We start from the raw sequence: 13217 nt of genomic DNA, 5'->3' as shown, positions 1-13217 counted from the left end.
CATTACACCAAAAATACAACTTAGCGATGGTAGCACAATTACTGGAATCTGGAAGGATAATATAGATTTGACTAGAGTATCGTACTGAACATACAAAATTATCGTATTTGTAGCAAAACTGTCGTACAATAACATGGATTTCACCAATGCATTATTATTTGTATTATTAGTTTTCCATATATATAAGAATGTAAATATACTTATATTCATAGTGTAGAAGACTAGTGATAAAACCACATTTAGGCACCAGTAGACCTATAGTCTAGATTTAGCGATTTAATTAAATATCGACATGTAGCAAACGTAATACATACGAAATGTATTGATAAGGAATAGCCAACATATTAGGGTGTGTGTGTGTCGCATATTTATCGAATTCCTTATACAGTACTTTGTTTGCTTAGCCGATGTGTTCTTGAAAATTTATGCTATACCGTCGAGATTTGACATCAGCCTAACGTATACGATGATTCTGCTTATCTACTTTTTTTTAGGTTCACGCGTTTTTTTTTCTTTTTTCATTTATGTATCTATAGATAAATGGATATGTGAAAAGAAGGGAAGCATATTTTAAGCTTTCGATATTCGTTTCGTTTCGTAAGTCACCCCCCACCCAAAAAAAAAAAAAAAAAAAAAACACACCCACGCTTTTTATATCGTTGATAATCATTTTCGACGACATGAGATCCGGTGTGTGTGTGTGTGTGTGTGTGTGTGTGTGTGTGTGTGACCCCTCTACAACCGTCACTTGATCAAACGTTCAGTTCAAGCATTGCAGCCAGGTCATTTTAAGAGTGCATCTGGTGTATCATGTCTTTCTCGGGTCAAAGAATATGCAGCCTACGACAATTTATGCCAGGCAGATATGAAGGATTGATTAATTGTTAAAAATGATAAGATTTTCGTAGATTATCAATCTTCAAGCAATACTCTTCCTTACAGCCCCTCTGCTCTTTTAAATCAAGATGGAGGGGTCTAATATAGGCCTACAATCCAATGAGCAAACAGATCCTTATAGACAAATTCTGATACTAAATCTCTCGTACTAAATAATATAGAATAAAGCCCATCTCTGCTAAGATTTAACAAATCCTCCTAATTCCTGTTCTAACCTTTCATGGGTTACCTTGATGGAAATTACTTGGCTGTAACAGATAATGCAAGTTGCAATATTCTACCCCCATCAGTATTTTGTAATACGGGAAGTCCTGGATAAATCGTATGAGAATGAGGCAATGGAAGATAGAAACAAAAGTTTCATTACTAATAGTCTCACTTATCTTTCATTTTTACGCATAGTGCGTGTTCCTCTTGGGATAGGCCTAAGAATATATTTTCCATTTTAAAGCAGTCAGTTGAAAAGAAAGAACAGCGAATCGGTGGAAATTTTAGCATCCATCTTGATTACCCAGTTTTGTCCTACCTTGGATCATATAGAGTTGAAAAACATCAGCGATACAGTGGAAATTTTAGTACGCTAGCCACTTTTGTTCTACCCTGTTTTCTAGCGTTTAAAACATAAGCTCCTTACGGTGACTTAACAGGCTAACACAAACCCTCGTTTCAAGGTTATGACTTTGGTAACAAGGAGTAGCTTTGTCAGGAAGTAATCTAATATGCAGGTTTCTCTCTCGCAGTAGAGAGACCAGAGGTACTTCTTCGACGACCCTAAAACTGGAATTTTGACACTTATGTAACAACCGCTTTACCTCCCCCCCCCCCTCTCTCTCTCTCTCTCTCATCCACACGCGCGCAGAAGTAACGTGAATGTTAACAGATGTGTTAATATGTGGTTTGAAAAAATACGGGAAATGTTTGACAGACTTTCGTCTGCTCGTCGAAAGTAGATTTTCCTTTAATAGGCCTAATACAATTTTTTTGTTCTTCTTCTTCTTCTTCTCTGTTAGATCTTAGGGTACTTGGTAATGGTTATATTCCTATGAAAATTTTATTATAATTATTTCACTTACTTTCCTGACAGCAAGACTTTTATGAGACGTTTAGCCAACCGAACATTCGAAGAAACATAGTATACAATAAAAGACTTATTTTTAGTCGGCTTTATTTCAGGAGAAAAGAGGCCAATTGTAAAATTAACCAAAATATAATGCATTTAGGTAATCTAAACAACATAAATTCATATCTTCTACAATTATGATTACATTAAATTTCCTTCAAGACTTGACGATGAAGGATCAACATGTTGGATATGAAGAAAAATTATGACAATATTTTCTCTGGTGTTTTCTGGCATTTAGTCAATCTTCTTCCATTCAGACGGTTAAAGTCTGTGCCTCCATTTCACATATGTATCTGAAAATTGAATAAAAAAAATGTTAGTTATATCTATTTTAACGTTAATTTAAGAAATGTTAAATCAAAATCACACAAGTGACCTTAATTCCTTTAAGTCTGACGCCTGAAATTTTGAAGGTGATTAAAATCAATGTCTGAAAAAGGAATTAGAAAGACATATCAAGTATATAAGACATTTTAGATTACATTGTTGTTGTTGTTGTTGTTGTTGTTGTTGTTAGCCAAGCCACACTATTATTATTATTATTATTATTATTATTATTATTATTATTATTATTATTATTATTATTACTAGCTAAGCTACAATCCTAGTTGGAAAAGAAGATACTATAAGACCAAGGGCTCCAACAGGGAAAGATAGCCCAGTGAGGAAAGGATATGAGGAAATAAATAAAATGCAAGGGAAGTAATGAACATTTAAAATTAAATATTTCAAGAACATTAACAACATTAAATTGGATCACTCATATACATTATAAACTATAAAACCTTAAAAAAGAACAAGAGGAAGAGAAAAAAGATAAAATAGCAAGGGAACTCTACCCCAGAACAGTGGAAGACCATGGTACAAAGGCTATGGCACTACCCAAGACAAGAGAACAGTGGTTGGATTTTGGAGTGACCTTCTCCTACAAGAGCTGCTTATCATAGGTCAAGAGTCTTTTCTACTCTTACCAAGAGGAACGTAGCCCCTTGAGTAAAGAATTTTCCTAGTTGGAAAAGCCCAAGTTCTCTTGCTTGAGGGTACACTCGGGCACACTATTCTACCTTATTTCTCATGCTCTTGTTTTTTTTTTTTTAAGTTTTTATAGTTTATATATGAAAGAATTATTCAAATGTTACTGTTCTTAAAATATATTCTAATTGTTCATTACTTCTCTTATACTTTATTTGTTTCCTTGTTTCCTATCCTCACTGGGCTATGTTTCCCTGTTGGAGCCCTTGGGTTCACAGCATCTTGATTTTTTCACCTAAAGTTGTAACTTAAATAATGATAATAATAATAATAATAATAATAATAATAATAATAATAATAACTTTCACTGAATTTCTAAAATTACCTTACAATTTTTCTTCTGTAGTACGATTCCCCTGACCTTTTCAAAAATTTCAATATGTTTTTGAAAGCATCAGGATGAGAGAGAGAGAGAGAGAGAGAGAGAGAGAGAGAGAGAGAGAGAGAGAGAGAGAGAGAGAGAGAGAGAGAGAGAGAGAGAATCTTTGCTTACCGCAACTTTGCCTCGCACTTCGCATCATTCCACAGAAGCTTATCGTACATCAGCCAGTAGTGGACACAGTCCTCGTGGTCCAAATGGTTATCTGGCTGTCCGTTGTGCCACCTGGGAAAGGGAAAAGTCCTTTTTAGTAAGGTTGCGTATAGGACACAAACTACTACTACTACTACTACTATTAGCGTGCTTTTTTCCATTTGTATGGGAAACACGGTTGCCTTCTTTTGAAGGACTTTGCTTTGGCTTTGGGGTGGAACCTGTACACAAAATTGACGCATTTTTTTTTTCTTTTTGTGGTAGCCAGTTGGTAAAGTCCTTGCCTGGTGTTCACCAGATTAGGGTTCGAGTCTCGCTGTAACTCGTGAGCTAAGGATATTTTTAATTCGTTTTAGATGGCCTCGCCATATGCTAGCCACGGGCTCTGGCGTTAGCATCTCGTATAGCTAAGGATAGGGGTCTTGGGGGAGCCTATAGGTCTTCCTGCTAAGTCATGTCCAACTGCCTTCTCAGGTTTTCCAGGGACTCCTATGTCCAACTGCCTTCTCAGGTGTTCCAGGGACTCCTATGTCCAACTGCCTTCTCAGGTGTTCCATGGACTCCTATGTCCAACTGCCTTCTCAGGTGTTCCATGGACTCCTATGTCCAACTGCCTTCTCAGGTGTTCCAGGGACTCCTATGTCCAACTGGCTTCTCAGGTGTTCCAGGGACTCATATGTCCAACAGCCTTCTCAGGTGTTCCAGGGACTCCTATGTCCAACTGCCTTCTCAGGTGTTCCAGGGACTCCTATGTCCAACTGCCTTCTCAGGTGTTCCAGGGACTCCTATGTCCAACTGCCTTCTCAGGTGTTCCATGGACTCCTATGTCCAACTGCCTTCTCAGGTGTTCCAGGGACTCCTATGTCCAACTGCCTTCTCAGGTGTTCCATGGACTCCTATGTCCAACTGCCTTCTCAGGTGTTCCAGGGACTCCTATGTCCAACTGCCTTCTCAGGTGTTCCAGGGACTCCTATGTCCAACTGCCTTCTCAGGTGTTCCAGGGACTCCTATGTCCAACTGCCTTCTCAGGTGTTCCATGGAATCTTATGTCCAACTGCCTTCTAAGGTGTTCCAGGAACTCCTATGTTTAACTGCCTTCTCAGGTGTTCCAGGAACTCCTTTGTCCAACTGCCTTCTCAGGTGTTCCAGGGACTCTTATGTCCAACAGCCTTCTCAGGTGTTCCATGGACTCCTATGTCCAACAGCCTTCTGAGGTGTTTCAGGGACTCCTATGTCCAACAGCCTTCTGAGGTGTTTCAGGGACTCCTATGTCCAACTGGCTTCTGAGGTGTTCCAGGGACTCCTATGTTTAACTGCCTTCTGAGGTGTTCCATGGACTCCTATGTCCAACTGCCTTCTCAGGTGTTCCAGGGACTCCTATGTCCAACAGCCTTCTGAGGTGTTTCAGGGACTCCTATATCCAACAGCCTTCTGAGGTGTTTCAGGGACTCCTATGTCCAACTGCCTTCTAAGGTGTTCCAGGAACTCCTATGTTTAACTGCCTTCTGAGGTGTTCCATGGACTCCTATGTCCAACAGCCTTCTGAGGTGTTTCAGGGACTCCTATGTCCAACAGCCTTCTGAGGTGTTCCAGGGACTCCTATGTCCAACAGCCTTCTCAGGTGTTCCATGGACTCCTATGTCCAACAGCCTTCTCAGGTGTTCCATGGACTCCTATGTCCAACAGCCTTCTGAGGTGTTTCAGGGACTCCTATGTCCAACTGCCTTCTCAGGTGTTCCATGGACTCCAATGTCCAACCACCTTCTCATGTGAATGACCTCTGGTCACCGGCTCGCTTGGGGGATGTGTGATTTATCAGCATCCACTGGAGAAGAGGTTTGTCTCCATGCCAAACTGCCAACGAATGTTTTTCTGCCTCCCTCCTTATCTTGCAGATTTTGTGGGGGAGCCTAAAGGCGGGGCTTGAGGGAACAACAGTTCAGGAGGGCGTAGGCCTGCCGGTTGTATCTGGATCACTGTGAAGAATAGGGCTATGATTGGTCTTTCTCTTCTGACGTCATGGGGTCACACCCTACAATGCCGGTGAAGCCTTACAATGCCCGCAGGACATGCATCAGTCGGGCCTAAGACCTCAGAAGGAGAAGTTGTAATAATTATTGCCCCTTTGCTTGCTATAACCAAAACCCTCTCTTTTAGACTTAGAAATTATCTTGGACTTTTATATTGCCAATGAAAACTGTACTAACGTAAATGTTAAGTCTTCGTCCCCTGACCGTTATTCTCACAATTTTTTTTTATAAATCGCTACCATGAAATGAAGAGCACGTATTTGATTTAAAACATTGAAAAGTTATAGACTTAATTAAAAGTGCTCAGACCTGTGTATGATTTGTTGTGAAAATATATTGGTCAATAAAAATTAAACTTTGTCTAACCCACCTCTTGAATATTAATGTTATTCTAATTGCCATTGTCGTGACACTGCCGTCTCGGGTGTTCCATGGACTCCTATGTCCAACTGCCTTCTCAGGTGTTCCAGGGACTCCTATGTCCAACTGCCTTCTAAGGTGTTCCAGGGACTCCTATGTCCAACTGCCTTCTCAGGTGTTCCAGGGACTCCTATGTCCAACTGCCTTCTCAGGTGTTCCAGGGACTCCTATGTCCAACTGCCTTCTCAGGTGTGCCAGGGACTCCTATGTCCAACTGCCTTCTCAGGTGTTCCAGGGACTCCTATGTCCAACTGCCTTCTCAGGTGTGCCAGGGACTCCTATGTCCAACTGCCTTCTCAGGTGTTCTAGGAACTCCTATGTCCAACTGCCTTCTCAGGTGTGCCAGGGACTCCTATGTCCAACTGCCTGCCCAGGGACTCCTATGTCCAACTGGCTTCTCAGGTGTTCCAGGGACTCCTATGTCCAACTGGCTTCTCAGGTGTTCCAGGGACTCCTATGTCCAACTGGCTTCTCAGGTGTTCCAGGGACTCCTATGTCCAACTGGCTTCTCAGGTGTTCCAGGGACTCCTATGTCCAACTGCCTTCTCAGGTGTTCCAGGGACTCCTATGTCCAACTGGCTTCTCAGGTGTTCCAGGGACTCCTATGTGCAACTGCCTTCTCAGGTGTTCCAGTGACTCCTATGTCCAACTGCCTTCTCAGGTGTTCCAGGGACTCTTATGTCCAACTGGGACTCATATGTCCAACTGCCTTCTCAGGTGTTCCAGGGACTCTTATGTCCAACTGGCTTCTCAGGTGTTCCAGGGACTCATATGTCCAACTGCCTTCTCAGGTGTTCCAGGGACTCATATGTCCAACTGCCTTCTCAGGTGTTCCAGGGACTCTTATGTCCAACTGCCTTCTAAGGTGTTCCAGGGACTCCTATGTCCAACTGGCTTCTCAGGTGTTCCAGGGACTCCTATGTCCAACTGGCTTCTCAGGTGTTCCAGGGACTCCTATGTCCAACTGCCTTCTGAGGTGTTCCAGGGACTCCTATGTCCAACTGCCTTCTGAGGTGTTCCAGGGACTCTTAAGTCCAACTGGCTTCTCAGGTGTTCCAGGGACTCTTAAGTCCAACTGGCTTCTCAGGTGTTCCAGGGACTCTTAAGTCCAACTGGCTTCTCAGGTGTTCCAGGGACTCTTATGTCCAATTGGCTTCTCAGGTGTTCCAGGGACTCTTAAGTCCAACTGGCTTCTCAGGTGTTCCAGGGACTCTTAAGTCCAACTGGCTTCTCAGGTGTTCCAGGGACTCTTAAGTCCAACTGGCTTCTCAGGTGTTCCAGGGACTCTTATGTCCAACTGGCTTCTCAGGTGTTCCAGGGACTCTTAAGTCCAACTGGCTTCTCAGGTGTTCCAGGGACTCTTATGTCCAACTGGCTTCTCAGGTGTTCCAGGGACTCTTATGTCCAACTGGCTTCTCAGGTGTTCCAGGGACTCCTATGTCCAACTGGCTTCTCAGGTGTTCCAAGGACTCTTAAGTCCAACTGGCTTCTCAGGTGTTCCAGGGACTCTTAAGTCCAACTGGCTTCTCAGGTGTTCCAGGGACTCTTATGTCCAATTGGCTTCTCAGGTGTTCCAGGGACTCTTAAGTCCAACTGGCTTCTCAGGTGTTCCAGGGACTCTTAAGTCCAACTGGCTTCTCAGGTGTTCCAGGGACTCTTAAGTCCAACTGGCTTCTCAGGTGTTCCAGGGACTCTTATGTCCAACTGGCTTCTCAGGTGTTCCAGGGACTCTTAAGTCCAACTGGCTTCTCAGGTGTTCCAGGGACTCTTATGTCCAACTGGCTTCTCAGGTGTTCCAGGGACTCTTATGTCCAACTGGCTTCTCAGGTGTTCCAGGGACTCCTATGTCCAACTGGCTTCTCAGGTGTTCCATGGACATAAGTCTTTTTATAGTTTATATATGACATATCTGTTTTGACATTGTTACTGTTTGTAGAATGATTTATTGTTAATTTGTTGTCATCATTTATTTATTTCCTTGTTTCCTTTCCTCATCTTGCTTTACCAACTAGGGTTGTAGCTTGGCTAGTAATAATAATAATAATAATAATAATAATAATAATAATAATAATAATAATAATATCATGTGAGGCATACAACTATTCGTTTATTAATTCTTTATGCATATACTCATCTGAGATGTATAAACACATGCGGGAATACTTACACATTCATCCAATAGTTCATTCATTAACCCATTTAATTAAAAGATTAGGCAGTAGGTTGGCCAGGGCACCAGCCACCTGTTGAGATACTACTTCCAGAGAGTTATTGGAAACTTTGAATGGCTAGACAGTACTACATTGGATCCCTCTCTCTGGTTACGGCTCATTTGGTCGTTGCCTACACATACGCCGAATAGTCTGGCCTATTCTTTCCACATTCTCCTCTGTCCGCATACACCTCACAACACTAATATTACCGAATTCTTCTTTGCTCAAGAGGTTAACTACTGTAAAGTAATTGTTCAGTGGCTACTTTCATCTTGGTAAGTGTAGAAACTCTTTAGCTTTGGTAAGCAGCTCTTTTAGGAGAAGGACACTCCAAAATCAAACCATTGTTCTCTTGTCTTTGGTAGTGCCGTAGCCTCTGTACCATGGCCTTCCCCCTCTTTTTTTATGTGAAGGATCTGATTCAATGTTGTTACTCTTCTTAGAATATTTTATTTTGATGATTTATTCTTTTCTTGCTGTTTATTTCCTTGTTCCCTTTACCCACTGGGCTATTTTTCCTTGTTGGAGCCCTTGGGCTTATAGCGTCATGCTTTTCCAACTGGGGTTATAGCCTAGCTTGTAATAATAATAATAATAATAATAATAATAATAATAATAGCTCTACTTACCAAGAATCCTGCTTGTCGCTGTAAACTGTACCGTCTGTGATCCACTTCAATGTACCTTCCTCATCCGCGTCAGTCAGGCCTATCCAGGAGTTCCCCGAGATCTGGCCTGTAAAAAAAATTATTTTGAATGTGTATGTGTAACAGATAAGAAGAAAAACAAACAGACAAGTTCAGTGAGTATTCAAACAGACAGAAAAAGGAACCGTATGCTCGGTAAGTATTCAAATAGGCAGAAAAAGAAACAGACAAGGTCTGTAAATATTCAGACAGACAGTAAAAGAAACAGGCAAGGTCGGTAAATATACAAATAGACAGAAAAAGAAACAGACAACTCGATAAGTATACAAATAGACAGAAAAAAAACAGACAAGCTCGGTAAATATTCAAACAGACAGAAAAAGGAACAGACAAGGTCGGTAAGTATACAAGTAGACAGTAAAAGAAACAGACAAGTTCAGTAAGTATGCAATCAGACAGAAAAAGAAACAGACAAGTTCAGTAAGTATTAAAACAGACAGAAAAAGAAACAGACAAGTTCAGTAAGTATGCAATCAGACAGAAAAGGGAACAGACAAGTTCAGTAAGTATGCAATCAGGCAGAAAAAGGAACAGACAAACTCGGTAAGTATTCAAACAGACAGAAATACAGAGAGAAATAGAGAAATTTTTCTAAAAATAACAGAAGTCAAATTTCAACTCGGTTAAAATAAACTCATGAAGTTCTCCAAATGTTGAAGACTAGATAAACAACGGGTATTAAGTTAAACTAATTAAATAGAAAGATGAGGTGAAGGATGATATGGAGATGAGAGGTTTTGGTGGAAGAGGGTGCCCTTGATAGAAGGCATTGGAGAGGACAAATTATTCTATCTTATTTCTCTTTCTCTTGTTTTGTTAAAGTTTTTATAGATTATAAAGGAGGTATTTATTTCAATGTTGTTGCTGTTCTTAAAATACTTTTTTTTCCCCCTTGTTTCCTTTTCCCACTGGGGTATTTTCCCTGTTGGAGGCCTTTGGCTTATAGCCTCCTGCTTTTCCAGCTAGGGTTGTATCTTAGTAAGTAAGTAATTAATAATAATAATAATAATAATAATAATAATAATAATAATAATAATAATAATAAAAGCTGAAGTTACTTTTGTTTTTCAAAAAAGACAATGAAAAATATAATCATTACTGTTTCACAGATATTTACTATAAATAACTTCTTTATAAATGTCACTACTTATCTTTTTATAAGCGGCAGTGACCTTCAATACCATTTGCTCGAAAGGTTCAACCCCCTAGTTGGAAAAGCAGGATGTTATAAGCCCAAAAGCTCAAACTGAGTAAAATAGCCCAATGGGGAGAGGAAAGAACGAAATAAGTAAACTATATGAGAAGTAATGATCAATTAGGATAAAATATGCTAAGAACAGTAACAGCATTAAAATAAATCTTTCATATATTAACTATAAAAAGAGACTTATGTTAGCCTGTTCAACATAAAAACGTTTGTTGGAAGTTTGAACTTTTGAAGTTCTACCGATTCAACTACCCGATTAGGAAGATCATTCATAATCGGGTGGCCGATGTGGTAACGTCCCTGACTGGTGAACGCCAGACTGGGGTTCGAGTCCCGTTCAAACTGTATAGATTCTATGGTCGCTGCAATCTCACCATCCTTGTGAGCTAAGGGTGGGGGCTGTAAGGGAGCCTATAGGTCTATCAACGGAGTCATCAGCAGCCATTGCCTGGCCATCCTCGGTCTTAGCTTGGATGGAGAAGGGGCTTGGGCGCTGATCATATGGTCAGTCTCTAGAGTATTGACCTGCTTGATTGGCAATGGCACTGCCCCTAGCCTCTGCCATTCATGAGTGGCCTTTCAACTTTTAAGGCTTTAAACTAGGTACACCGAATATACGTAGAAGACTCTACTCGCAATCCCTGCATGAACTTACTCGCAATGAAATTCCATTCGGTCGTAGATGTGACTTTGGCATAGTCACTGTCCATCTTCTGGCATTCCTGGCGTCCTCCCAACCAGTCGAATTCATTGAAGCTGAAGAAGTAGCAGGAGTCTTCGAAGTGATGCCATCCCGGCTTGCAACGATCTGGGAATGGATTACAGAAGGTCTTCAACTTACAACCATTCGACTTACAAACATTCGGAGATATAAGCACAAATTCGACTGAAAATAACAAACATAAGATAAAGAAATACTGTAACAAAACAATATTATATCATTTAATACAGAAGCAAAATAAATTTTTAATAACCTAATATCTACTTCATATGAAACCCATTTGTTGACTTTTAGCTGGCCTACCCTAGGCCAAAATTTAAGAAAATTGGACTTACGAACAATTTGAATTACAAACAGCTTCGTGTAAACAATTAAGTTCTTAAGTTGAAGACCTTCTATACTGTTCAACCTACAGATGTAGAGGAAATGTGATAAAAATTCTCATATGTAAAGGTAGAATAATTGTTCTGATCAAAATTCTCCAATGTATAGGGGCAGATGAAATGCTCTGATCTAAACTCCTCAATGTACAGAGGCAGAATAAATGTCCGGATCGAAATTCTTCAATATACAGAGGTCGAGTAATGTTCTGATAAAAATTCTCGAATGTACAGAGGCGGAATAAATACTCTGATCAAAATTCTTTAAGGTACAGATGTTGAATAAATGCTCTGGTCTAAACTCTTCAATGTATAGAGGCAGAATAAATGTTCTGATTGAAATTCTTCAATGTAGAGAGGTAAAATCAACGTTTTGATCTGAACTCTTCAATGAAAAGAAGCTGAATAAATACTCTGATCTAAACTCTTCACTGTACAGAGGTCTTATAAATGTTTTGATCAAAAGACTTCACTGTACAGAGGTCTTATAAATGTTCTAATCAAAATTCTTCACTGTACAGAGGTCTTATAAATGTTCTGATCAAAATTCTTCACTGTACAGAGGTCTTATAAATGTTCTGATCAAAATTCTTCACTGTATAGAGGTCTTACAAATGTTCTGATCAAAATTCTTCACTGTACAGAGGTCTTATAAATGTTCTGACCTAAACTCTTCATTGTACAGAGGTCTTATAAATGTTCTGATCAAAATTTTTCACTGTACAGAGGTCTTATAAATGTTCTGATCTAAACTCTTCACTGTACAGAGGTCTTATAAATGTTCTGATCAAAATTCTTCACTGTACAGAGGTAGAATAAATCTTTCCAACAAAATCCTTTAATAGACAAAGGTAGAATAAATTGCTCTGACAGACTCTTTAATCTACAGATGTTGAATAAATGCTCATAAAAAAAATTCTTTAATGTTAAGAGATAGAATAGATGCTCATAAAAATTCTTCAATGTAAAGAAATAGAATAAATGCTCTGATAAAAATTCTTCAATGTGAAGAGATAGAATAAATGCTCTGATAAGAATTCTTCAATGTGAAGAGGTAGAATAAATGTTCTGATAAAAATTCTTCAATGTGAAGAGATAGAATAAATGCTCTGATGAAAATTCTTTAATGTAAAGCAATAGAATAAATGCTCATAAAAATTCTTTAATGTAAAGCAATAGAATAAATGCTCTGATAAAAATTCTTCAATGCAAAGAAATAGAATATATGCTCTGTTAAAAGTTTTTCTGCTGTAATTAAAAGAAATAATTGAAGATCTGGAATTTCTTCTCCTATTGTATGACAACATTATTTTCTAATGAATAACTCATCGTTTCTAGTCCACTGCAGGACAAAGGCCTCAAACATGTCCTGATTCATGTCTGTGGTTTGGCTAGTTTTCATTACCACGCTGGCTACTGCGGATTGGTGATGGTGGAAAACTTTTGTGCGATTGCTCACAGCAAACCAACCTAATATGAATGAACCTAACTAGTACAGCTTTGCAGACCATTGCTATATGCAATCACTTTCACCAAGTTAAGGTACCTCCACTCAGAAAGGATCACTTTTTATTTATTCATATATGATATAGTACATATCGTATATTAACTGTATATAGGATATGTGTGTTTTGTGCGTGTTCGTTCCTCTGAAAACTAGATATTAGAATTAAACTTTGACTAACCAACCAATCACATACCAACATTCCTGTTCATCTCGATTTCAATCAGCTTGGAGAATGTTTCGTTTATGATTGCATCTGTAGAAGACAGTTTGTCCATGACTGAAATGAATCAAGTGTCCCTGGTGTATTTACAGGTACGTACTTTGAACTGTTCTGGTGCAAATAATCAGGGAAAACCCATATTTTTCAAATTTCAGATGTTATAAAATTCCAAAAGTTCTGATTGAAAACCCACATTTCAAAAGGGAAACAAACACAAGAACACCAGCT

At 39.5% G+C, this 13217-nt stretch overlaps 1 protein-coding gene across 1 annotated transcript in view; it reads right to left on the bottom strand.

Annotated features, from left to right (window-relative positions):
- Positions 1-2118: 2118 nt before the first annotated feature.
- LOC137629698 (CD209 antigen-like protein B) overlaps positions 2119-13217 on the bottom strand; it is a 15990-nt gene continuing 4891 nt past the window's right edge. Inside the window, exons 3-7 of the mRNA XM_068361257.1 lie at positions 12963-13046; positions 10817-10969; positions 8877-8982; positions 3546-3656; positions 2119-2313 (exon numbers count right to left, since the gene is read on the bottom strand). Of these exons, the coding sequence (XP_068217358.1) occupies positions 2274-2313; positions 3546-3656; positions 8877-8982; positions 10817-10969; positions 12963-13046 (494 nt within the window). The 3' untranslated portion in view covers positions 2119-2273. The remainder of the gene's footprint in view (positions 2314-3545; positions 3657-8876; positions 8983-10816; positions 10970-12962; positions 13047-13217) is intronic.

The sequence above is a fragment of the Palaemon carinicauda genome, chromosome 37 (genome assembly GCF_036898095.1).
Source record: "Palaemon carinicauda isolate YSFRI2023 chromosome 37, ASM3689809v2, whole genome shotgun sequence".
In the NCBI taxonomy this organism is placed as follows: Eukaryota; Metazoa; Arthropoda; class Malacostraca; order Decapoda; family Palaemonidae; genus Palaemon; species Palaemon carinicauda.
Note: the sequence above shows the minus strand (reverse complement) of the source record. Positions and strands in the feature narration are given on the sequence as shown.